The sequence below is a fragment of the Sander vitreus genome, chromosome 7 (genome assembly GCF_031162955.1).
Source record: "Sander vitreus isolate 19-12246 chromosome 7, sanVit1, whole genome shotgun sequence".
NCBI lineage: Eukaryota > Metazoa > Chordata > Actinopteri > Perciformes > Percidae > Sander > Sander vitreus.
Window position 1 is genome coordinate 20064066 of NC_135861.1, and position 26700 is coordinate 20090765.

General features: G+C 41.2%; 1 protein-coding gene across 1 annotated transcript in view; it reads left to right on the forward strand.

Annotated features, from left to right (window-relative positions):
- Positions 1-2497: 2497 nt before the first annotated feature.
- The window catches only part of LOC144521010 (sterile alpha motif domain-containing protein 10-like), a 45695-nt gene continuing 21492 nt past the window's right edge, over positions 2498-26700 (forward strand). Inside the window, exons 1-2 of the mRNA XM_078255184.1 lie at positions 2498-2873; positions 22493-22677. Coding sequence (XP_078111310.1) covers positions 2861-2873; positions 22493-22677 — 198 coding nt within the window. The 5' untranslated portion in view covers positions 2498-2860. The remainder of the gene's footprint in view (positions 2874-22492; positions 22678-26700) is intronic.

A 26700-nucleotide genomic window follows, 5' to 3' on the forward strand; every position in this document is an offset into this window, starting at 1 on the left:
TTGAACAGCATTAAAGCAGTAATAATAAACAATAGAAAACCAGCAACATAAGGGAATAAGTCTTTGTGAAGGACGCATAAGGATGGTGTGTTATGGTTGGCTGTAGTATAATAAGTAAAGGTAGGGATTCAATCTAGATTTAAAAATGTCAGCTGAGTGAGCTTCTTTAACATGTAGTGGGAGGCCATTCCACAGATGAGGGGCACGGTAGGAGAATGCTCTATAACCAACTGATTTTTTGTTTACTAGGGGAATGACCAGAAGACCAGCATCAAGGGAGCGGAGAGTGTGTGCCAGTGTATATGGTATAAATAAGGTGGTGCTAGTCCATGCAGGGCCTTATATGTTTCAAGAAGAACCTTAAAATCAGCTCTAGCTTGCACTGAGAGCCAGTGAAGAGAAGCCAGAACAGGTGTTATGTGATCATATTTTCTAGGTTTTGTCAGGATTCTGGCTGCAGTGTTCTGAGCAAGTTGAAGGCCTCTAATGGCACAGTTTGGAAGACCAGATAAAAGGACATTGCAATAATTAAATCGGGAAGACACAAATGCATGGATTACAGTATATATATATACAGCATTACAATATGATAAGATGGGTCGAATTTTTGCAATGTTACTGAGATGGAAAAATGCTGTATTGGTAATAGCCTTGATGTGAGCTTTCAGAGATAATACAACCATCAATATTAATACACATATTCTTAAACAAGTGACCATGTTTGGCTGGTCTTACTACTATTAGCTGTTTTATCAGCATTTAACAGCAGAAAGTTCATACCCATCCATCTTTTTATGTCTGATACATTAATCTGCATGAGTGTGTATGTATCTGTGCATGTAACGGCGAGTGAGTATAGGGCTTTCCCTCCCAGTCACCATGTGTTCTAGTGAAGCCCTGATGGACCAGCTAGTCCTTTGTTCTTCGTAGTTTGCCCTTTGATGATCCAGTGCCTGGACTCTTCGAAAAGCCCTCATCTCACAAGACAGACTGATGGACTGTCTTGAAGTCTTTCAGGGACTTATCGTTTCACTGTTTTTTCACCGGCGCTGAGCTGTCTGCGTGCATCTGAACACCAGCAGAATCAATTAGCTGGGTATGTTGTGGGATTACATTGACAAAGATGCGTTCACAACTTGCTCCCACATTCTCCGCTTTGAAGTGAAGTTTGGCTGTTTGATGGGCAAATAGCAGCTGACGTGGGTGTCTACTGACGGATGGCTGTTTTTAGGCTTTTCTGCAAGCATCCTTCTTGTGTCTGTTTCTTGGTTTGTGCAAATATCATGTGTTTGCATAGATAGCAGCTAACACATGCTGACTTTTCTACTGTTTCAGCCAGCATTAAAGGGACAGTTCACCCCAAAATAAAAAAAACAACAACATATGTGTCCACTTACCGGTAGTGCTATTTATCAATCTAGATTTCTTTTGGTGTGAGTTGCCCAGTGTGGGAGATATCAGCGGCAGAGATGTCTGCCTTCTCTCAAATACAATGCAACTAGATAGCACTCATCTTGTGGTGCTCAAAGCGCCAAAAAAATACATTTGAAAAACTCTACAGCAATGTGGCTTTCCAGAAATCAGGACCCACTTAGTTAAGATAATCCACTGACCTTGTTGTGAGCGGTAACTATTTTCTTTCTACTGAACTACAACCGTATCACACAGATGGATATGAATGGATCAATGTGACACTATGGTTAAGTTTTGGTTAGGCATAAAAAACGACTTGGTTAGGTTTAGGAAAACATTGGGTTTGGGTTAAAATGACTATTTCATTAAGGTAGGGGTCCTTTGATGTCATATGATAATCACATGGTATATACAAACATCACCTAACTTCTTTCTTTGCTCTCCTCATAATTACTGCACATGCTAGCAGGCTTTGTCACTTGAACATAATATCACTGTATGTTGTTTTAGGCCACTTGCTGAAAGGTTATACGCTTGGGAGGACATTTTTGAATTATAGGATCTAAAGGTTTTGAAGCTCGACTACACTTGATATCTTAACATCTGCTGCTTTGATGTTAATCATTCTTTTTTTGTATCTCTTCTGTGCCCCCCAACTTTATGCATGTGCAATAATAAGTTCCAGTATTTGACAACCTGGACCTTATTTTCATATTTTTGAAATGTTTTACTCACCACCTCAATTGTAGAGGAATTGGAAACTTTTGGAATTATTCAGCTCTCATAAAAGAAATCAACAGAAATAATTTACAGTAATTACTGAAAGTAAACACAAAGAGCTCCATAGCATAGCTGATGGACATATCTTTATAAGTGCTGCAGTAATATCACCAATACTCTTGTCACCAAATTTCAATCCTTGTTGTATAGGGCAAAGTGTATGGTGCTGCAACGTTTAAGTGACAGCAAAATATACTTTTCTGGAATGTATTCACAGGGGAAAAAGTAGTAGCCTAATATTCGTATTGTAGCCTGTAGTGCCTCTGCGTGAGAGAGAGAGAGAGAGAGAGAGAGAGAGAGAGAGAGAGAGAGAGAGAGCAGTATCCAGTCTGTATCCAGTAACAGCTGGCGTAATGACCTTTTGCTTCCCGGCGGTCAGGTACGGAGAGGGGGGCGGAGATTCAGAAGGAGCCGCTTCACATCGGACTTGTCCCGGCGTCCCGCACAACAAATGGCCGTGAACCGACAGAGAGGGAGACTGTGATGATCCAGGTTTCTCTTTTTTCTGTGTACGACTACAGTGCAAGCCGTCTCCATGCTCACATAGTAGGTTAGAGAGGGCAGAGAAAGCGCTCTTTATCCTTTACATTCAGAACATTTTATCCATCTGGCAGAAGAATGGGAGAGTCCTGTTGACACCACGGAGAGATACACGCTGAGACCGACTATGGCTGTGGACGGTAAGAGCGCTTACTATTCCTTCCACTAAAAGCATGTAACAAGCCCCATCGTTCAAAAACAGTGTTCATTTTGACCCTACAGTACTTTGATTCACTGTTTTTTTGTTTTTTGTTTTTTTATCGCACATTAGAACATTTCCATAGGGACATGTGCTTATTCTGAAATGTAATATTGTTTGTTTAAAAAATGTTTAAAATAAATGTACGTATAGGGACTTGTAATTCCCTTGATTTTGTAATAACCTTCTGGATCTCCATTATTTTCCTGACCAAAATAAATCATCTGACAGGATATCAGATGCTGTCAAGACAAAGTGTGACTCCACTGATCTTCTGTCAGGTTGAGTTTGAATTTAACATAATCCACTCTGAAACGTATGAATCACCCATGCAGTCACAAAGTATTGTTTCATTGATGCAGATGTTTTAGAATATTTTAATATTCGTTGCAGTTAAGTAGCCTACACATTATTTTGGAGAGAGAACTAGCCTATATTGGAGGTTCAGTGTTTATCATGGTCTATTTCAACTAGCCGGTCTATATTTGTAGGCCGGCATCAACCTCACCTGGATAAATTACACCTCAGGGATATTACAGTGAGGCAGCATATTTTGTTCTCTCATTTGTTTGACTAAGATGGAGATAAACTGTTGTAAACAGATGTGCTCTTTTATACAAAAACAAATATGTTCTTCTGATGTGTGAAATCAAATCGGAATATCTATATTCTATATATATCGGAATACAATGCATATACAATTTGTGTAGTGGAGACTGGGAAAATGTTTTTTTTTTCTTTTGTGTGGAATCGGAAAATGATTATTTTTATTATTGATTACTCTGATGAGTATTTTCTCAATTAATCAAGCCATTTCTTTGCTCAATTGAACTTCAGAAAATAATGAAAAATGCCCATCAACATTTTCTAAAGCTCAAGACGACATTTTCAAATTGCTTGTTTTGTCTGACTAATAGACCACAACACAAGGATTATCAATTTATTATGTTATTAAACAGAGAAAATCAGCAAATTGTCACATTTCATAAGCTGGAAACAGAAAATGTTTGGTAGTTTTGAAAAAATCTGAAACTATTTACATTATAGAAAATAGTTGCTGATTAATCTTCTGTTGACTGATTAATTGATTAATTATGTGTCTGTGTGTGTGTGTGTGTGTGTGTGTGTGTGTGTGTGTGTGTGTGTGTGTGTGTGTGTGTGTGTGTGTGTGTATGTTTGGATTTCATAGTCTAACAGGTGTGATATTGCGTTGTGTTATGAAAAGACATCACAGTTGAGTTGTTTTGTTCTGGTAAAAGACAAAGTGTGGTCACTGGACTGTTCTTGTTCATCCTCGGCAATGATGACACTAGATATATGGAAACACTTGATACCACACACACACACACACACACGCACACACAGCTTAGTAGTTAGCTAATTTAGCTAGCAACATAACCTACATGCCGCTGTTCTTAGACAAGAAATGATAATGCAAATCAACAGCTGCACTTTGTCTTTGTCCACATTTAAACTCCTCTAAGTACATACAATATACATCAATATAATGAAGAAAAATCAACAATCTCTTAAAATAATCTGCACAGTGTTATAAACATGACTTACCGCTTATACGCAAGAACGTAAGGTGCGTCATTCCCTTAAAAACGACCGCATACATATTTTAAAGTGACAGAACACTAAACCAAAGTACACAAATACACTTCTAGTAAATGGCAAGTGGAAGCATTATTAACCATGTTACAAACATCACATTTCTGAGAGAATATGTTTTAATTGATCAAACGTCCTTACGAGGTCAGAATCATGCAGCCTCAGCTTAAAACAAATGTCTCTTTTTAAACCTCTGAGATAGCTTGCCCACTTCTCCAGCGTCAGGGACAAAGCTGAATGGCCTTTAATATACTATGCATAAAGAGCTTTTCAGTATTTTTGGATTGTTTGTATCCTTGTTGTTGTTGTTGTTGTTGTTCGATCCCTTTATCATTCCTGTGTTTGGCTGGCCGGTGTTTGCGCCGGGGTAACTAACTTAAGTGAAGCCTAATCAGAGGCTCTCTCTGCTCAAGGGCAATAAGGTGTGTGAGAGCAAGTGTGTTTTCCATCTGTCCTCTGTCTACTGAAGCAGGTTAGCTCTTCATTAGCATGGCTGCAGGTAGGACACTCAGTCAGATATGCATATATGCCTAGTGACACATTGGGCTATCTATAATTAATCCATAGTTTACTTAAGCATCATTAATTTACTCAGTGCCATGGGCGTTGACGCCACCCTGACACTGTGCTGTGCCACTTAAACTTTGAAGAGTGTAGCACTGTTTTGAGGACATACACTGGGTTTGATATACAACCAGGGGCAACAACCAGAACCAGGGACCCCTCAGATTGTCCTCATACATGTTAGAGCACAGACTCTTATTTGAGAGGATTTTGTCTGATTTTGTCTGTATATGCCATTTGATACATAACTGGATATGTAGGTGGTGTATGTACAGCATAATAGCTGAGTTGATTGTTAATGTTTGCATTGATTTATATTTGTCAGGATGTTGCTTGCTCATTATTAGGTGACCTACAAGCCTGTGACTCTATCAATAACAAGGGGTGATCTACATTTTAAATGGTATAATGGACAATATTTGTCTCATGGAAATTGCTGAGAGAATGACATTTTCAATCGTGCTGCGTGCTGCACAAGTCACACTATATAATTATGCCCCCTCCATGTTTTGGCTTTTCAGAGTGGATGAAATTCATCAGACGTTTCCTTAAATCGCCCAGGACATCTGGCTGTATTGTCATATTTGAGATAAGCAGCCATACAAATGACGCTACTGGGCCAGTGCATTGTCCAGTGCACGTCATCCAGGAGCAGGTATTTTTTTTCAGAGGAGGAAGAGAGAGAGAGTGGCGTGGTCCATCCCTTAATAACATAACAAAAAATAGGCAACACATTGTGTTTGTCTGTGTGTGCTTGTGTGTATGTCTACTCCAAGAGGCAGGCCTGGCTAAGCTCAGCATGCAAGATATCCAAAGATCTGGGTCGTTGCAGAGAATGCCAGGGTGGCTTCCATCCATCCGTACACTGCTCGACATATATGCTCACCATCAACCTGACAGGCTCACATAGAGGCGAGCATACAGCTGGCTCCGAATCCAAAAACAACAATTTATTTATCTCAACCCCCAGGTCTCTTTAAACATGTTGGTAGACAGTCTGCCGTAGGAGGATCAATGTTGTTTTTTTGATGTCTACATGATGAACATGTGAGTAGGAAGGTGGCTAACAGATGGATGGTGAAGAAATGAAAGACAGTTTATGTCTCCCAAACAAAGAGGATTTAATAGGATTATTTTTCTTAAAGGACAGTAAAATGACATAAATGATAAACATTGATGCTTTTCTGAGAAACGTATTACTATCATTTGCTTGTAGTCTTCTTAGAAACCATACTTTCATCACAAAATTATTGAAAACATGCACAGCTAGCAGTCTATCCTCTTTTCTTATGTTTCGTATGTATCTAGAGTGTCGAACATTGATCTTTTTTATGGTTGTGCTATCCAAAGTACTGTCAACCATCTAGACTGTTGTTAACCCTTTCCCTAAAACCCCCACAGAACACAAACACACTCTTCCTTCAGATCGGGTCACAAAGTTGTTTGCTCATTCAACTGTAGAATAATTGGCCTTTTCTAGTGGGGCACTCCTGCTATGCCCAAGGATTCCAATCTGTATGTGTGCATGTGGGTTCTTGCATGTGTTTAGGGTGTGTTTATGTTTGTGTGTGTGAACATGCAGATGAAGCAGAAGGGAAGCCAGCACCTCAGTGGGTGGGACGATGGGGGAAGCGGGGTTGTGGATTGTTAGCTTTACACAGACAAATACACCCTTTGTTGTTTTCCTGGCATGCGTTACGTTGCCTGCTGGAGACAGAGTCCATTTGGCACAATTGGTGTTGGAGCCAAATGTGTTTCTGGCCTCTGTAGTAAAGTTATATGGTAATAGTGTGTTAACCTTCTCAGTTACAGTGGCACGGTGTTGTTATAAAGTGATTTTATGTGTGCATGTGAGAGAGCGTGCAAGCTGTTAACCTCTTTCCCCTGTCCATCGCCATCCCCTTCCTCCCCACAGCAGGGAGTGTGTCACTCAATATAATGCATGGAGAATCCTCTTGAGCACACTGACACACACACACTCACACACACACACACACACACACACACACACACTCTGTTATCCATCATCGACTCTGATCCACCACAGCCCTGCAACTGCACCTGGCTTAAGCCTGTGGATTTTAGAATCTCAGAGAAAGCAATAAAGACAAAGTGGACAGAGGGAGAGAGGAGACAGAGAGGGATGTGTTTGTATAAACTGGTTCAGTGTCTGAAATTCTGTAAATGTCTTGACAATGAAGATTGACTGGAAAAGTGCTCATAAATTGTTCCCTCAGTTGAGTGACATCTTAAAAGATAATATGTGATTTGTATTACAACCTGGGGGGTTATAGTTGCAGTTTTGTCTGTCATTTTCTCTGGTTATGATAGCATAAACACAGTAATTGCTAAGATCTGGGAACACAGTTAACAGTGCTATAAGAACCACAAGTTTCCAGATGACCAGACAGAGTGGAAACAAGCCAACAGTTTTGCCAGATTATCTGAACCGCTTTATTTGGATGTAAAACAAAAGTGTGCAATCACTCATTGCATGGGGAAATTGTTTGCCCCCATAACTACGCAAAGTTTAGCAAATAAATCTTTAAAAGGTGATGATGATATTTTTACAGTTTGTCTTTGTTTTCTCTTCCAAATAAATTTGGCAAAACTGGGAGTTTGTTTGAAACTTGTATGATTGTGTTACAGCTCAAAATAGTTCTCCACTGATTTAGCATTGCACTCCTATGACATTATCACACTCATGATGGACAGTTTTGGTGGAGTTCCCCTTCAAGTGTTTCACCCTTTATGACTTGTTTAAAGTGATATTGATGTAGTAACTCATCAATTCAATTGGTGAGTACAGGATTATTACTGTGGCCAAAACAATGGAAATAAGACCAAAGTTGCAATACACAGGAATTATCCTGAAAGGAACCCATGGGTAATACCGTATCTCTGACTCCTAATCAATTCCATTCAAACTCAGACATTTATTAGAGAGTTGGTATTGATGGAGAACATTTTCCAATGAGTTATTGATCTACTGAATTTGTGAAGTGGTTCTTACAGACCTTTCGCCAACCGTTTTGACCTCTGACCCAGTGTGCAAGGGTGGGATGGATGGAGGATGATTCAGTACATAAACATTTACGCTCTGGTCCTACAGGCCTCTCAGAGATTGATGAAGGGGTAAAAGAGGAGAGTCTGCTTCGGCATCAATCAGCAGTGAAAGAGTGTGGTGGATTTTGTTCTGAGGCATCACACTTCAACTGCTTTATCTAGTATGGCCTCACCGCTAACCTTGCCATCCCTTTAATACTCACAGAAATGACAAGGCTTCACCGTTCTGATCCAGTGCCCTTGTCCCGGGTCTGACTTCTCCCTCACCTCCCCCCTCCTTCTTTCCTTTCTCTCCTTGAATTAGAGTGTGCACAGGCCCATATCCAATTTCTCTCCTTTAATTAGCCTTCTGCACAGGGAGAGGGATCAAGAGAGAGGGGCTGAAAGGGTACAGGGATAGATGATAAAGAGAAATGTAATTTTTCTGAAGGATTGCACTAATTAGGTATAATTTCATAGGGGTTGTATCCCTCATGGGCCACACTGTTGTTACTTGACTGACTGACTAAATACACATAAACTCAATCACTGTCTCTTTCTCCATTTCTGTCTCTCTGTATTTTCCCTTCCAGCACATGCTTAATTCATTTCATCAAAGTGTTTGGCCTTTCAGACATTTGTCAAACAATTTTCAAAGCATTTGTGTACTTTTATTTTAAACTATAATTATGTTAATGAAATTGTAATGACTCAATTGACCATTTATGAATATTGTCCATTGTTACTCTCCACCATTACCATCTGTCCTGAGAAAATGAGATAACGTCAAACGTTTATGAGTCCACGTTTCAATATGTCCACGTGTCGACTGTCTCATCCTTGGCCAGATGTCTTTTAGCCTGCAGTTTCAAGGAGAGCAGTCAACCTTTCCCCCCACTCGCTATCCGTCCCATTAGAGTCAGCTAAACAAACAGTCTAATTAAGTGTGGCCTTGTGTTATGGGGTAAGCTTGGAGCTTTTCACTCTTTGTTAATAGGTTGGCCTGCTCCTCCTACCAAGTGCTGGAGGTCAGTGGAGCCTGTGGTGCAGATTGCCCATTAAACCAAATGGCTAATGGCCCCACCTACACCATAACAAGGCCGACACTCAGAAGCACGGGTCACATTAATCCGCCGCAAAAGCAATTACATTGCTGCTTGCAATCTTGTAGCATGATGTGTTGCAGGTTAGCTCTGAATGTGAGATACTTTATATGCATATACAAAAAGTATGTGTGTGAGTGTGTGTGTGACTTTGAAAGTGAACATGTTTTAGACTCAATCTATCTATCGGTCATACCTCTTCCAAAAATAGAAATCAATTTTGCTTTCTGTCTTCTCCTCATATCAGCCTTTTAGCTGTTCCATTTCTCTCTGCTCTTCCTCTTGCTGCTCCAGCCTATATATATATATATATATATATATTTTTTTTTTTTTTTTTTTTTTTTTTTTTTTTTTTTTTTTTATTGTCCTACCTCCATACGGTTCACCTTCTGTTGCATACTTCTTTGTGCATATTCCGCTGTCTCTCCCTCTTCTCTCTTGCTGTGTCCCGTGATGTGTATTGTAGTGCCATGTGAATATATACATCTCTGACAGGGTCTATGGCCTCCTCTGGCTGTCACAGTGCTGCTCAAATGGACCCTCAATTTACCATGTCAATAGGCAGCGTGTCAGTTCCACAGCTGAGGTGGAGAGAAAGAGTTGTTTACATATAAATTCAGCTCAACTCTCTGACTCTCTTTAACCTCTGGAACTAACATTCGTTCTACATTGCAGCTTTTTTTTCTCATACTTTGTTGTCTGTTTTCCATGTTTCCTCTCAACTCATCCTCTTATTTTTCTGCAACACATCTCTCTTGTCATCCCCATATGGTATCTCTCTGGAGTTACATTTAAAAAAAAAAAAAAGACCCACTCCAATCACGTCAATCCGTTGCATGCTCATTGGCAATGTGAGGTTTTCACTTGACAAACTTCAATTTTTCCCTCCCCAACGCACTAAGCTCACATGAGATAAATAAAAGCCATATGGCACTCTAAAGAAATGCCTTACGCCATGTCAAATATATATTGTAGAGATTTATAACATGCTCAAGCTGCATGGATAGTTAAGTAGTTTACGATAATGCGACTTTCAGGGTTCTGATTGCATGTACATATAATCTGATTTTCTGCCTTTCAGCCACAAATTAGAATTGACTCTGATTTGCTTAATGTCAGCACAGAAGATGTCATGGAGGCTGAACAGAAGAGATCCCTTTTAGCCTAAATGTAACCCACTACCTCATGTACCCCCTCCTGGCTGACTATTAAATGATTCATTCTCAGAAGAGATTGGGACTACAATGCCAGTCTCTTATACTACATCTACAAATCATATTTTACAAAACGAAATAATACTATATAACTAAAACTGTTTGTTGATAGCCCAGATCACAAGCTGAAGCTATAATTATTCTTTCTTGATGGCATTGTTTTTATTTGGACCCCAGTTTTCTTTGGAGTTGTGGTTGTTTTAATCCTTTACTTTGGTCTCTTGCTTCTTGTGGTGGGAAAACTGGCTGTGCACTATTTGTGAACAATAATGCTCTTTAGAGTGTCTGCACCCTTTTGGCCTGATTTTGTTGAAATCCACTGAGACATGTGGCTGTTGTATCTTATACAAAGATTAGGAGGGATTTGTCCCATAAAAGTGGGAGATTGAAGCAGTGGGATGTGATTGCCTAAGTGCTGCATTGGTCACAAAGGCTGTAGGACTGAAAGACAGAAAAATCCTGTAGCAATACATGTACAGCCATTTTGACTCTGTACAAGCACTCGGGGCAATGTAAGACTTTTGCAGATCTTGACAGTCGTTATTTCTTCTCATTCCACTTCATCTGGTCTGGTCTTGTCCTCCAGTCCTGTTGCAATGTTTTTTTTTTAGAACTTTGTCCCAGAAATAGTTGTTATATTGAGCTTGGAATGACAGACGCTAAAGTGGGAGCAGGACCAAACCATTGTCGCAGGAGGCAGCCGAGGTTACGGGGCTGTCAGTCAGAGTTAGTGGGGGCGGGCTCTAAGCTGTCATCCCGGCGTTTCGGTCTTGTCCTACATATCAGTTCACTGGTGCTCTGCAGGCTTTGGATCTTGGCAGAGGAAAAAAACACAAGCCGACACACATACTTCCACACACATATCTCAAGCTACATACATACAGTTATGCACTCAAGTGTACGCACGCACATATTTACAGTTTAGGCCACCAACTGTGACACAGAGAAAGATTTTCCACTGGGAGTAAAAAAGTTGAGTATTAAATTTGCAAGAATGTCTGTGTCGTCAAAAGATGGAATAGAAGCTTTTCAGAAAAGATCACCAGAGATGAGACAGATATTTTTAAATTGAAATTTAGAGGCCTCCGTAATGGGTGACAGCAGGGGGAAGTGTAGTTACTGTAGTGAAGGATATCGAGTCAGACGAGGTGCATCTACTATGGCTGAAAGTGAAATAATTTAGTTTGGATAATAAAGCTCCTCTCTCTTGTCCTCTCATCTAAAGTGAAAATGGTCCCACAATCAGGCAGTGTAATATGATTTAATGGCATAGACAGGTGTGTGTGTGTGTGTGTGTGTGTGTGTGTGTGTGTGTGTGTGTGTGTGTGTGTGTGTGTGTGTGTGTGACATAGAAATAGAAAAAACGGGGTTGCTCACGCATGTGCTATTAATGCCCCATTGTTAATAACATGATGTGTCTGAGGGATAATTGGAGTGTGTTTAAGTGTGTGTGTGTGTGTGTGTGTGTGTGTGTGTGTGTGTGTGTGTGTGTGTGTGTGTGTGCGCGCGTGTGCAGTTGTGACATCTGAGTAGTTGAAACAAGGAGATGGTTCAGCGGAGTGGAAGAGAGAGTAGGAATGAGAGCTGGTTTGGCACTGCTACGTTGGAACAGAATCACTGAAATCACTGTGACACACACCATGAAAAGTGGCTGTGTCAGCATTAACAAGCAAGCGCACACACGCATTGACAGGCACACACACAGAGGTTGATTAATTGGTGGGTCTCTAAGAGGAGCCCTAAGCAGTCTTTACTTCCCTGTGCCGCCTATGAAACATCTGGCGTCATTAAAAGTCAACATTCAGGAAATTAATAGAGAGCTAATAGTGTTTGAAAACCTGGCATTAATGGTGTGCTGTGATGTATTTACCACAACAAATTTGTAAAGAAAGTAGTTTCTAAATCACCTAATTACATTGACTATTACTGTAGTGATTTTTAAAGAAATGTACTATTGTAGTGTGGATGATAGCCAGTTCAATCACACTAATAAGTCAGATTGTTAGGTAAAATAGGCATGACAACATTGAATGCTGGTTCTATATAAAATATGATATGAATGTTATCTGTATGCTTCTGATGTGTTTTAAGTCAATCTGCAGAAAGGATTGAGAAGGCTCTGTCCCCAAAACTGCGGAGGTTGGACTTGTGGATGGAGAGGAGACCGGCTGAGGTGGATCTGAGGGACCATGAGGGTTGGTAGGGGGAAAGGAGGTCAGTGAGGTATGAGGGGGCCAGATGGTAGAGGGCTTTGTAGGTGAGGACCAGGATTTTGTAGGTGATCCGGTGGGAGATGGGAAGCCAGTGGAGTTGTTTTAGGACTGAAGTGATGTGGTGCCAGGATTTGGTGCGGGTGATGAGTCGGGCGGCTGCGTTCTGGACTAGTTGGAGTCGGTTGATGTAGGTAGAGCTGATGTCAAGGAGAAGTGAGTTGCAATAGTCCAGTCGGGAGGAGATGAAGGCGTGAATTAGTCTTTCAGCAGCGCGGGGTGTAAGAGGGTCTGATTTTGGCGATGTTGCGGAGGTGAAAGAAGGAGATATAAGACTGTAAAGCAGGGGGAAGAGGTAGCCTGGGCCTATCCTAAAACCACTTAAAACGTAATCATTAACACGTTGTCATGAGCTAAGCTAATTACCTGCTGGCTTTAGATAAACCGAGGCTATTTCCCAAAATGTTGAACTGTCCCTTTAAAGAAAAAGAAAGGTAAGAAAACCATAAGGAAATGAATAGAGAGGGGGGTAAGAAAGAGAGGAGAAATTAATGGAAGACAGTGTTAGTTTGTTTAGAGTAAAGGATTAGGGGGAAAGGGGGAGTGGAAAGGTTCCCTTGGGATCTTTCAGCCTGGAGAAGAAGCTCCTGCTGGGACTTGATGTGTATTGATGTGTGTATTTGTCAGCATGTGTGCATAAGGGCTACACAAAGAGCTTCAATTCTCTTTCCTGTTTCATCCCAAACTGTACGCTTTGTACCAGCTGCTGTCTATCTTAGCTATGTTACCTGACAGCACAGCTGAGGGAAACCATGTGAGTGAAGAACAAGGGAGTGTGTGTGTGTGTGTGTGTGTGTGTGTGTGTGTGTGTGTGTGTGTGTGTGTGTGTGTGTGTGTGTGTGTGTGTGTGTGTGTGGAGGAGGGGTAATTGGCATGTCCACCTAACTGAAAGGCCTGGGCGAAGTGGCAGTGCAGGAGTGGAGCTGATAACATGGCAATTAAGCTGACAGACCCACAATCAGCACATCATGCTGCAGAGACCCACAGAGACAGGTGGGACTGCAGGAGTGGACGCAGAGACAGGGAGAATGGGCGAGTGCCCCCAGGTGTAAGCTAATTTGTCTCGCTGTTAGACTGAAAACAAGGAAGCTTCTGAAGGGCCTGTACCAAACACGTCTGACTGTATTGTGCACACATACCATTCACTATCCCACCGAAGACAACTGCTGCTGCTACAGCTGCTTTGAAAAATCTTGGTTTTCTTGCATTTCTTTCAAACTCCAAACTGCACACTTTAAAAGGAGGTATAGGGCTGGCAAAGTTTCAGGTTTACATCTTCTGTTGCTTGTTGAAATAAGGCATGGAGTTATTTTATGTCTCTGTTTGATACTTTTTGCCAGTGGCGGTGCTGCAATTCTCCACTCAGTATTGTATTAGTATAGTATTGCCTCAACCTCTCTGTGTGGCCCCCTGCCACAACCTTTGCATCTTCTACCCACCTTTCGTCTTTCTTTCTGTCTCCCCTTTCCCTCCCCTCCGGGAAAGATTAGAGGCAGCCTGCTGGATCACACAGGAGCACAACAAACTTTTAGAAACTTCAAAGCTTTCAGTTGGCTGAAAGAAGATGTACCACCACCACTACCACACTACCTCCACAACCCCCACCACTGCTGCTGCTGCCGAGTTGCTTTTTCTAATCATTCATGCTGCTTATGGATCTACAAACTAACTCCCTGTCTACTATTTTCATTCTCTCCCCGTCTATCTTAGCTTCAAATTCATTGGCACATTTCCCTTCTCTCTCCCCTGTGCTCTTTTCTCTCTCTCTCTCTCTCTCTCTCTCTCTCTCTCTCTCTCTCTCTCTCTCTCTCTCTCTGTTTACCTCTCAGCTTCTGTGGAGCATTAACTTTAATCTTTTTTTCTCCACCAGCCCCCTGCCCATTCTATAAGCCTATTTCCCCCTCTTTTTCATTCCTTTTTTATTATCTTTCATCCCCTCATCCTCTTTGCTTTGTGTGGACGCAGTGATGGTGTAGAGCAGATTATCAACTAACTCTCACTAACGGTCATTTATTCACTTCATTGTTTGCAAACCCCTCGGTGCTCAATAACCTTTGTGTTTGTTTGTGCAAGTGTGTGTGTGTGTGTGTGTGTGTGTGTGTGTGTGTGTGTGTGTGTGTGTGTACATGTACGTTTTGTGCTATTGACAGGTTGTTATTTTTGCCCTGCTACATTGCTCCGACATTTCTTCTCTAATATATGTCGCAGAGGTCTGTGAGCAGTGACATACAAAGTAGGGTACTTGTGTGATAGTCAGCATAAGGACATTCAATAAAGTATTGAGTGCTGAACTCCTCCACATCCCAGTCTCTCACCATTCCACAGCGTGAGTGCACCACATCGATCTACAGACCACATGTGACAATCACAATGAACTGTAGTCCATTCAGGCTCCAGACTCCACTCGGTTTACTCCGGCAAGCTTAACCTCTGCACATGGAGTATAAGGAGCTGATTTCTCTATGCTCAGCAGACAGAGTGTGGTCGATCCCTGTCGGACTGCCATGCAGGCAATCTCTGAAGGTATTTGTGAACTCAAGGAACTAGCATGCTACGTTTTGCTTGGGTAAATTGCTTCTTTAATTCCAGTGTAGTAAAAAAGAGATAACGGCAAAATCTGTTTGTCTGATTGCTTGAATCACTTTAGAGTTCATTAGTAGACCATCTGCCTTCTATCTCTTGGTTCTGAATGATCAGCTTAAATTGCACTTGAAATCAAAAGATTATATTTTGACATTGAAATGCATGCCGACAATGTTTTTCTGGTAACTTGTTGAATCACTTATTTCCTGCTGTCAATTCAGTGTGTGCCTTTTATCGAGACCAGGCTACCAAGTTAAGATGGAAACGGAGTAATTAAAAAAATATATTTTGTACCCAGAGGTGTCAAAAGTATTCACATTCATTACTCAAGTAGAAGTATAGATACTAGGGTTTGAAAGTATCAACTCAAGCTTTTTACTTAAGTAAAAGTGTGAAAGTACTGGTTTCAAAACTACTTAAAGTATAAAAGTAAAAGTAATGTAAGGGGAAAAAATGCCATTAAGGACAAAAGCTTAGCCCCCACAGAGGTCTATAGTGCACTACCCCACCTCCACAAAATTTTCTAAAAGCCATAATAACTATAATGTTAAAATCATACCTGCAAACTCAGAAGGGCTGAAAAAGGTGACACGGCTCTTCTCTCTATCTCTATTTCTCTAGTCTGTGTTTTTCAGACAACGGCAGCTACAGTCTGGTGTTAAAATCCTCTACAGTGAAATACAGACACACTTTTACACTGTTTAGCTGTCAGCATTTTAACCGTGTTTACTCCAGCTGCTAGCTAACAGTAGGTTAACGTTACCTGCTGTCAAGTTTAGTGTTAACTAGCGTCCTGTGCAGCGATGTTTCAGTTCCCTCTAACGTCCGTTTTTGGAGCATCAGAGAGAAGCGCAGACGTTTAAGTGGCACCTAATAAGGCACTGAGATCTGTGTTGCTATTCGGTCCGGTAGATAACAGTCATTAAGGCACCGGTGCCGTATTAGCACCGGGTCTGTGCAGGTGCGATGGATCGCATACAAACCAATAGGGTGTCGGAATGGTATATGTTTATACTTCTCATCCAACCACAATCAAATTCACTCTCTCCGGATGGCGTGATTTATCTGGATAGGGTTTTTTTTTTTTTTTAGTGTGTTTTTTTGAACGATGACAAGCCGGAATGAAAACAAGCCGAACTGAAGTAGGAGTAACGAGGCTATTTTTAAAATGTAAGGAGTAGAAAGTACAGATAATTGCGTGAAAATGTAAGGAGTAGAAGTAAAAAGTCTGCTGTAAAATAATTACTCCAGTAAAGTATAGATACCAAAAATTTCTACTTAAGTAAGGTAACGAAGTATTTGTACTTTGTTACTTGACACCTCTGTTTATACCAAACATCCGTTAATCCACTCAGGCAGAACATTTTGCCACTCACGGGAACAGCTGTAAACAAACACTAAATGTTTAAAAAGGAGGACGATCTTCTTGACAGAGAAACTGTGAAGACAGTTTAGATCACAGCATGTATTGAGATTTGAAAGCTGAGGAATAATGTGTGATTCTTATATTACAGCTGAAATGACTGTAATTCAAGATATAGAGAAGAACATGTCAGTCTTTCTCTCACTTTCACTGCATTAAAACATCTGAGATCTTCTGAATCTGCAAGTCAAAGTGTGTTCGACCAGTTACTTTTTGCATTTGACCTTTCACAATACTAAATTATTCAACCAATCAGATGGAATACAATTTAGCTTAACCTTTATAATGCTTGCTTGTGGATACAACCGCCATGTGGATTTAAAACTGTTTAAACAGTTGTGCTCTGCCTGCTTGACCTTTTAATGTAATTTTCCCCATGTTGTGCTCTGTTCCATCTGATGCAACGATCCATTTTAAAGTCCTAACCAGACTAATTTGGATGGATTTGTCAAAGGTTTTCATGAGCCGTGAATGATATCAGTATAGTAGCTTCATGTGAACGAGATTCCTCATCTGATTACCTTGCCAGTTAGGCCAGCTTGTTGAATAATAAATCAATATCTCATAAACAACATCATGCAAATACACACAGATAGTGTGTGCCCTTGAAGAGCTCTGGCACTTCAGGCTTTTTTTTTTGCTAGATTCACTATGATGATTATACTATGGATTCATTATGCAAATGCAGCTAACGGGAACTTGCATTGCTCTTCTATGCGGATGGTGTCAGGGTCAAAGTAGCTGGATTACAACATATGCGTGCAGTAGTTGGTAAATCCCAAATTCGCAAAAGGGGTTTTGGTTTCAGTACATGTGGAGAGAAATATCACTTAATAGCTGCTTTAAGATTTGAAGGGGGCTTTACGTTTTTTGCTGAAAGGTCTTGTTAATAGAAACATCATTGACTACATTTACATGCACATTTGTACAGTATAAGTCTTGTACTAGCTTTGATCTTATTCAGGGGAAATTTAAATGGGACATGAGACATTGGGTTATTCATATCCCTTTATATATGATCATCAATGTCTCTGATCAACTGAGTTCAGGTATCTTTGATTATTCAGCCACTCCTTTCTAGTGAGTTACCTTAACAGCTCAGCATGAACACAGTTTGGCTTCCAGCTGCCTGAACGCTGGTGCTTTCACCTCTGTAATGGAAATTAATATCCAATTTCTATTATACCGAAGGTTTTTTATTTCAATTTCCAGGTGGTTTCGTTTTGGGTTTTGGCCAGCATATTCTCAAAACCAGGATAACTGAGATACTCCACGAACAAGAACACCAGACAACCGGGACACTAGTGCACATGTAAAGGCACTCGTGGTCTTGTCAGTCCCGCAGTTTGATCAAGCCTGATCACACCTCACATCCTATTACTCGACCTCGTCCTCCCTCCTCCTCTGACATTCGCTCTGAATTATCGATTGTCAGTGAGATCTAATCTGTCCTCCCGTGTAATCATATGAGGGCTGAGAAGGGGAGAAAACAGCGGACAATCACATGATCTCATCTGCTCATCATTCCCCTCCTTGTCCTCCTTCATTTCCTGATGCAATTAATATTAATGTTCTGCTCTGAAGCTTCTTTTTCCGTCTATTCGCTCCTCTGTGACATGTCATCTTCCCCGTTTTGTCGGCTTTCTGTTCATACTTTTACCCTGGGCTTCATTCCTTCATCCTCTTAAGAAGGCACAACCATGTCAGACCCCTGTACTCATCTCCTCTTCTGTGTCATTCTTGCTTCTTCACTTCTTGTGCGAAACATGTAGTGAGTTCCTTTGAGCGGTACTGAATATGACAGCCAGTGTCTTCGGGGGGAGGAGTTTGGTGGAATGTGTTTGTGTGTGTGCCTGTCTGCGTGTGTGTGTGTTTTATCTAAAGTGATCTGTAATTGTATGTTCTCTGACAAAGTGATGGGTAATCAATAGTTCTGTCTGTCTCGGTGGGAAGTGTGGTGGGTGCCAGAGTGGAAAGTTAGAGAATAAAACTTTGTGGCATTTGTGGCATTTCTCAGCATTTTTCACAAGCTTTTGTTGTTCTCTGTACTCTCAGGGTGCAGCTGGACTTCTACAGCGACTAGCAGAAATGCCAGCTCCACCTGTGTTCTGGGCTACACTGTGAATTGTTAGCCATAATTGCCCCACAGTTTAAATCCAGAATTCAGCCTCTGTCCACATGGCTGCATGTACAGACTCTCTGCAGCTTTATTCCAATCCGCTGGCCTAAACGAAAGCAGACAATGATTATACAGATGTGTGGATATGCGAATCTTCATGCTGGCATCATGAGTCACATTCCCGTATGCATGAGCATGCCAGCATTTGCTGAAACACACAATTTCACACACACACACACACACACACACACACACACACACACACACACACACACACACACACACACACACACAGATTTAACTGGCGTTTCCCTCATTTGTGTCCTGATGAGAGTTGGTGTGTTGTTATCTTCAATCAGCCTGCGTCGTGGATGTCCATTGTTTACTCCCATTTCCTTATGTGCGTGTTCCCGTGACACTGATGGTTTGTGAGAGGTAAAACTCAGCCCCAGCCTGTGCAACAGTGTCTCATGTCAGAGTGGGTAATAGACTGCAATGCATCACAGGAAAAGCCGCTGGGGTCCTGGGATTTATATTTATGTTTAAAGCTACAACAAAAATTCGTCTTCCTCGCTCTTTCAAAATAGAGTAATTCCATGGCTCATTCCTGGGGTTAAGACCGGGTCTGGTGGAGTGGAAGAGTTGTAAATGGCCTCTCGCTTTACCCCCAACATACTATAGGACCAACAAATGTTTCATTGGTAGGTGTACTAGACATAGTGGGAGTTGGCAGCCTCGGTCTGTTCAATGCTATATTTAGGACTTGAGGTTAAATAGGTTTTACAGGCATGAAATCACTGCATGATGAAGTTTTACCCCTTTACAGATTACATAGGAATGAGGAAGACTGGGATTTTTTCTCTCTCCTCCTTTTTATATAAAACCTGGACTGCAAATAGACATTTTATCTTTGAGTTGAATAAGGGGTGGTAGGTAGGGAGGGAGTTGATGCCAATATCATGTTGCTGAAATACACAACGATGGCATCCTCTCTGTGATGCCTGGAATAAGGTGGATTAGCCAGACCACTTGCCTCATCCTCCATGCAAGGGGATACACATGCTTCCAGAAGTTGATGCCAAGGTTATGCAAAAATCAAACTTCTACAAAAAGCCCACACAGCAAAAATAAGTCCACACAGACTAATTTAGAAGCTCGCTTTTGGAGTCAAATGAGTAATGTCCAGCGATGCCATGTTAATCTACTGTGGGATTTGGCTTGGAACGACCTCCCGGGGTTCTGTACCTAACAGCTTAATTACCTTTTCAAAAGAGAATACCTCTGAGATTTAGCAGCCACTCTGCACGGCAGATATGCTGCTCAGTCAAGAGGAGGTGATATGAGGTTACACTTCACTGGGCTAAGTCGTGTTGACCTACCTACCCTCTGCACACACACTGACACACACATAAACACCTGTCTGGTCCTTGGTTTTGGCACCTCTACCACCAGCAGCACTCTCTCCCTCCCTCCTCTTTTATCTGTATGTGAGGCCAAAGTAACAGATTCCTGAGCTTTTAAAATCGCACTGCATCATATCTTCTTATTTATTTATTTTTATTATTACTGACTTAGAAGACACGTATCATGCTTTTTACGCTGCCTCCCTCCATCCACCTTTCATCATCCCTCATCTTCTCTCCCCTCCCGTAACTAGAGGTGATAAAAGTCACAGTCAAGGGCAGCGAGAGATAATACAACACCAGTTAGTGACAAATAGCACAGAGGAGATTTGGTGGTTGTACAGGTTGATCAAAAGCATCTTGAGTCAGATGAAGAAAGGCGACATATAATCCCCCTGCTAAATGCTAACCACGGTTATCACTCCCGAGTGCAAATATCCATTTAAAAACACTAAGCTTTATCACAATCCTCTCATTCAGCCTCATTTAGAATATATTGCATTTTTTGTAAGCAACTGGCAGAAGAATACACAGAAGAATACGCTGCAATGTCATTTTAAAAGAGACGTGAACTGGAAGTTATAGACATTTTATCACTTTTGGGTGATTCTAAATTCTCAGCTGTATCCTGTGCCAGGAGGTTAAATTGACCGAGTCCATTGAAGCTTGCAGAATGAGCTCTCTGTCTCCGTTTTATGATTGCTTGAGTTGGCAAGGTCTGGCGATGTGTCAGAGATTGAGATTTCAGTGGAACTGCAGTCATGATGCCGCAATTTCCTCATCTACAAAGCGATGTCTATAAGGTGTAGGGTGGTCTCCATCTCATAATTGTAAAGCTCTGTCTTTTATGGCTTGTGAAAGAAAGTTCTTCCCAAGTTCTTTCCTCTTGTCTCCTCCCCCTCAGTCTGACTGGAAGTAATTACATCAGGGCTGGGCTTGGTTTGTCCCGACGACCCCAAAGATCTGACAATCACAATGAGAGAGAGAGAGAGAGAGAGAGAGAGAGAGAGAGAGAGAGAGAGAGCAAGAAAAGAAGGGGAACAAGAAAGATACTGCTGCATAAGAAGATACCTAAGTAGCAGCGTATAGAAATGTGGGAGTGCAGAGAGAGAGAAGGGAAAGAGGCAGAAAAGGTTACACATCAGTGATTCCTGACAGGCCTTTCTTATTTTTCATTTCTACCCTCTTTTTTATTCCTCCATCATGGCTGTGTAAACTCTGTATTCACCATTGCTTACTTGAACAGACTTCTGTGTTGAGAAAAAATGCCTTCTACTCCTTACATTGCCCTGTAACTTGTTATTTCAGTTCTGGTTGGACTTGACTTGACTGAAGTGTGTACATGTATATGTACAAAATATCAGGTTTCAAATCTAGCTATGTGTCACCAGGTTTCTCTTAAGGCCTAAGGAATGGCTTTCTTGTTTACAAAATCTGAAAGCTGACAATAATCTGGATTCTTAAGAATCTCTAGCTCTATTCTCGGTCGTGAATTCTATTGCCCATTTCTGCTCCCTTCCACTGTGTCCTCTCTGTTGTGTCTGGCTGATGTGCAGTCAAATCCTCTTTTATCTTTCACATGACTAATACATTTGTGTCTAGCTAAGGGGAGCAATGGCTGTATTTGTCCCCTTTAAAATAAACCCACTGCCACAGACGGCCAACCACATGACAGTAGCCTGTTCAACTTGATGGGAACTGCAGAAGATGCCCTGTGGCTCTGACTCTGACCTTGCATTGACAACTTGTCTCACAGCTAACACTCAGTCCCGGGAGAAAAGGAGGGGAGGATAGACAGACAAAGAGAGGGAAGAATAAAAAATATTCATGATGTAGGATTTAAATAATCAATGACTAATCTAGCAAAGGAGACACAATCCAAAAAATAATGCACAGCCTCTGTGAATATGCACTCAGCATAATTAAAGATCACAGGGAGGTAGCACTGCTGCCCACCACCATCAACAAAACAGCCATCTGTTTGTAGCTTTATGAGAGTCAGTCCAGAAAGAATGTAATCTGGAGTGAATGCAACCTGTTAAGCTTTTAGAGGATTATCAATTATTTATTTTGTTTTTTTTAGGTTTGCTCAGTTCATTGACAATGGTATGCAAGCCCCTTAAACAAAGACAATATAAAGTGAGTGCTTATCAGTGTTTGTTCTTCTCCCTCTGCTTGTCCTGTTTTTCCTCTCCTCTTCTTCTTTCTTTCTCTCCCCTCAGCGGCGTCCAGTTTCAGTTTTTGCCGTGCCTCCCTGGAGCACACGGTGTCTGCTGAGGAGCTGAGCTACCAGCTGCCGCGTCGCGCCGGAGGCAGCAACCTGACCTGGCACGACGGCCGTGGCCAGAGGACAGCACACACACGCACCGTCAAACTACTGCAGCAGCCCGGCACCGAGGGCATCCAGGTATAAAGACGCCCACACAAACAAACCAAAAGCAGTGTGGAGGAGTGTTTTCACTGCATGTGTATGACTTTCAAATGTGTTTTTGCTTACAAAGACAGATTACAGATTGCTAGAATTAGTCATAAAGGCAGGAAGGGACAGCTCAGAATTGGGCAGGTTGGACCAACCTTTCTCTCTGGAAAGAGACAGAAAACCTCTGAGGCCTGAGCCATACTTGGTTTCACTAGTGAAGCAATCTGCTGTGAAGTGCTTTGATTTGCTGATTTTAGGTTTTTCAAAAGGAATAAGTTCAAGCCACCGGGCAATCACAGCAGTTTGTGAAAAAAAACAACATTTTGTCACAATTTAAAATCTAAAAAGGAAGATTTCTAGCCTGGGAACCAGACAAATCTATGAGTTTATGTTTCATTTGCTCCGGCAGATGTGATTGGTCCCCTTCTCGTTCAGACAGATTTCCAGCCGGCCAGGCCCTGGTGGGGCAAATCACAACTGTTTATCTCATATGGGGACAACCTGCGGTGCCTTCGTGCTTTATGCAAAATACGTGATTATCCCCTTTTTGTCTCACACACCCTCACACAGGGGACACTAATCAAGCATAAACCTTAATCTTAATAAATAGGAGTGCCGTTGAGGCATTTTCAAAAAAAACAAAAAACAAGATGGCTGCACATAATGTGGAACTCTGTTGAAGTAGTATATAAAAATTCTGATGGCAAAAACAGCAACACTCGTACACAGACATATTGATGCTACACCATGACAGCTCATCTCTGCATGCTGTCGTTTACAGTTACTACGGCTGTTGATAATGCTCCTTGGAAATCGCAAATGAAATAAAAAACGCTCCAACTCACATTTGTGATTTGGTCTGGTGATGTCAGGCCAGAAGATCATAAGAGTTTCCACTTTTGTAGTAGCTTGGGTTCACTTCAGCCAAGTCCACATATAGATCTAGTCTTTTTAGTGGTTTATTGTTGTCATTGCAGTGTATAATTAAAAGAAAAAAACAAACTGGTGAAATGTATTAAAAGCTGTCTTATTACAGGGTACTAGATGAGCCATTACATGTTTTCACATGCCTGTTAAAAAAGATATGATAAAATAAAATTTAAATTATTTTTATTTCAATTATTGCTGTTGTTTTAACATAAATCATAATTAATATTATGGTTCACTTGAATGATGTATTGAATTACATCACAGTGGTAGATGAAATATTTTAATAAAGTAGAACCTTTTTAAGTAGCTTATTTAAGAACACATTATTTCCCATGAGGGGAGCTTTGCCGTAATGTATTATCGTCTTGTGTGTATTAACTGGTAGCTCAATTTCAAAGCAGTCTCTCTAACTATATAAGAGTAAGAGTGCTGTAATGAAGCTGCCCTGACTTGGGTGGATAAAAAGCTATACGTTCACTGTGGCAGATAATCTGTTAGCAGACAACAGAGAGCATTAGTGCATCAGCGTCAGTGCTGCATCTCTAGCTTTCAAATCTCAGTAGTACCAGGAAGTCTAATTGTTTTATCTTGTACATGATGTTGGCTGGTCTCACCTTAGCCGGTGCTGGATACCACCAAAGAGAAACTGGTTATGTAACGTAGGAGTGCTACGAGAACTGTTACCTCACTGCTTGTGATGTAACAGTGCTTGTACAAGAGAGCACATACTGCATAGAAAATGGACTCAGAAATATACAGGTAATACTGTCTGACCCATGTGTCTAAAAGATCTCATTTATTCCACAGCAACAGCTTTAACAGAACTGACTGGTATAAACACCGGATATGAAAGTCTTTTCAGTGCTGAATGGCTGGTGAGGAATGTCTGCTTGGTGGCTTAATGTCTCAGCAGTATAATGTAAGCACAGCAGCCAGAGCATCATTTACTTTCACACATTGCTCTTGTGCAAAATGAAATCCCATCTGTGCAGCACCAGAGAGAGGCAAAACAAAGAGAAAAAAAAAATCTATTTTAGGGTATTCTGCCTGTGTTTGACCTAAAACAGCACATGACACAACAGCCTCCTTCCTGGCTCCTACTGCTCACAAGAAAGAGGGCAGAAAGTCCAGTGGAGGTCATTTGTTTAGTGTTCCCACTGCCTTCAAGAAAGTTTGCTACTGTGAGGCTGTAAGATGTACAAATACATGGCAAGATTGCTCAATAATTCATAAAAGAATGCCCCCTCAGCTATAACAGCTATAAAAGGCTTAATAAAAGACGAGTGGGAAGCTGTTTCCATGTGATTACACAGAGACTGGGTAATTAAACCTCCTCTATACCATGAGAAGTAAGGCTTATCATTTCCTTGTGGCAACAAGCCTCTTTATGCATTATTCAACAACTGGGGGAGCAGTCCAGCTCTCTCTGATGTCTCTGTGTGTCTCTTCCATCCAGCAAAATCGGCAGTGTCCATGTGTGCACCTCTAGCTTAATAACATGTGTTCATGGGTCTGCACATGTGTGTGTGCGAGTTGTGTGGCTAGGCGACCGTGCTACCAGTTCTCTCAAGAGTGATGATTAGATTATTCTCCATTACACTGGCTGTGCACACATCAGCTGTAATGAGGGAGCCAGTTAATTGAAACACAGCTCAGCTTTTGTATACTATAAGGTGGGACCTGGGGAATCTTCCTCATCTGTTTAACAAAGCTAATATAACACATTATGTACTCCTATGCAAACTCCTGTACGTACACGTGTCACACACACACACACACACACACACACACACACACACACACACACACACACACGACACACACACACGTCACACACACACGCACACACAGATATGTTGATGCAGACCAGGAAAGACAAGAAATAGTAACAGCAGAAAGGACAGACATCTTAGCTATATATTGCTGTTCATGCATGCACAAACATGGCTGTCATTATCAAAGATGCTCCCAGCTCGTTTATTTTGCAGTACTGACCAAGTAGGCAGATGTACCTGTTTCCAAAGTACATGCAACAATATGTGTTTTTGTCTTATTCACAATGGAATATTCAGCATTTATCATTTGAAACAAGAAAGAAAAAATACAACGGTGAGATAATTCTATTTATTCCCTATGTGATCGCTTTTTTTTTGTAATTTTCAGCAGGTGGACCTCTATGCAGACCTCTCCACTAATAGGATATTTCCAAATAATGACTCAATATGTACTTGGCACACTGTCTGTGGCATCCTTGAATTGGCTGTTGTTTGGGTAGCCAGATGGGGTGAGGGGAGGGGTTTGTGGGTGGCTCATTTTGCTGTCTGACACACAGCTTGTGATTGAACCTTTAAATGACACTGGGGAATAGGTGGAATAACAGAGACACAATTTAGGAAATATCAGCAGCCACTGTGCCTTCTTATATCCGAACCAAGCCTGTTGCAGGAAGTGAGGCCCTTATTCACTAATTTGCATTGCTGGGTGGGTGAAGGAGTAAGACCAGTCTGTGATTATTTTTCCTTTCTCATTATAGAACACAGTGGCTGACCTTCACAAAACTGTGAACTACTGGACAGAAAACACAAACACACAGATCTCTTACTTTGCCTGCTTCTTCCTAGATTTTTAGGCTGGTGATCTCTAGTTGAGCTCATTATTTTAGCCACAAACTGGATTAATATATGTAATCCACCATTAGTTACTGTTGTTATGATTGTCTTGCTTTGTTAATCTGCTGACTTTTCCTGTAGTGCCACCATGAAGTTGACATTTAAGGTTTTCAGTGAAATGTCTCAACAGCTAGTCTATTGGATAGATTGCCATGAAATTTGGGTCAGGATATCCATGCCCCCCTCAGGAGGAATTATAATCACTTTTATGATCCCCTAACTTTTCATGTCATCATCAGGTCAAAAGTCCAAATTGTCCAATACTTTGGTTTAGGACCAAACACCTCCAAAGTAATGTTGTTCACCTTCCTCTGTCCTTTGTGTTTAGTGCTAGCAAATGTTACTTGCACAATAGTGAGCATGGTAAACATTATATCTGCTTAAAATTCTGCATAAACCTGACTATCTGTAA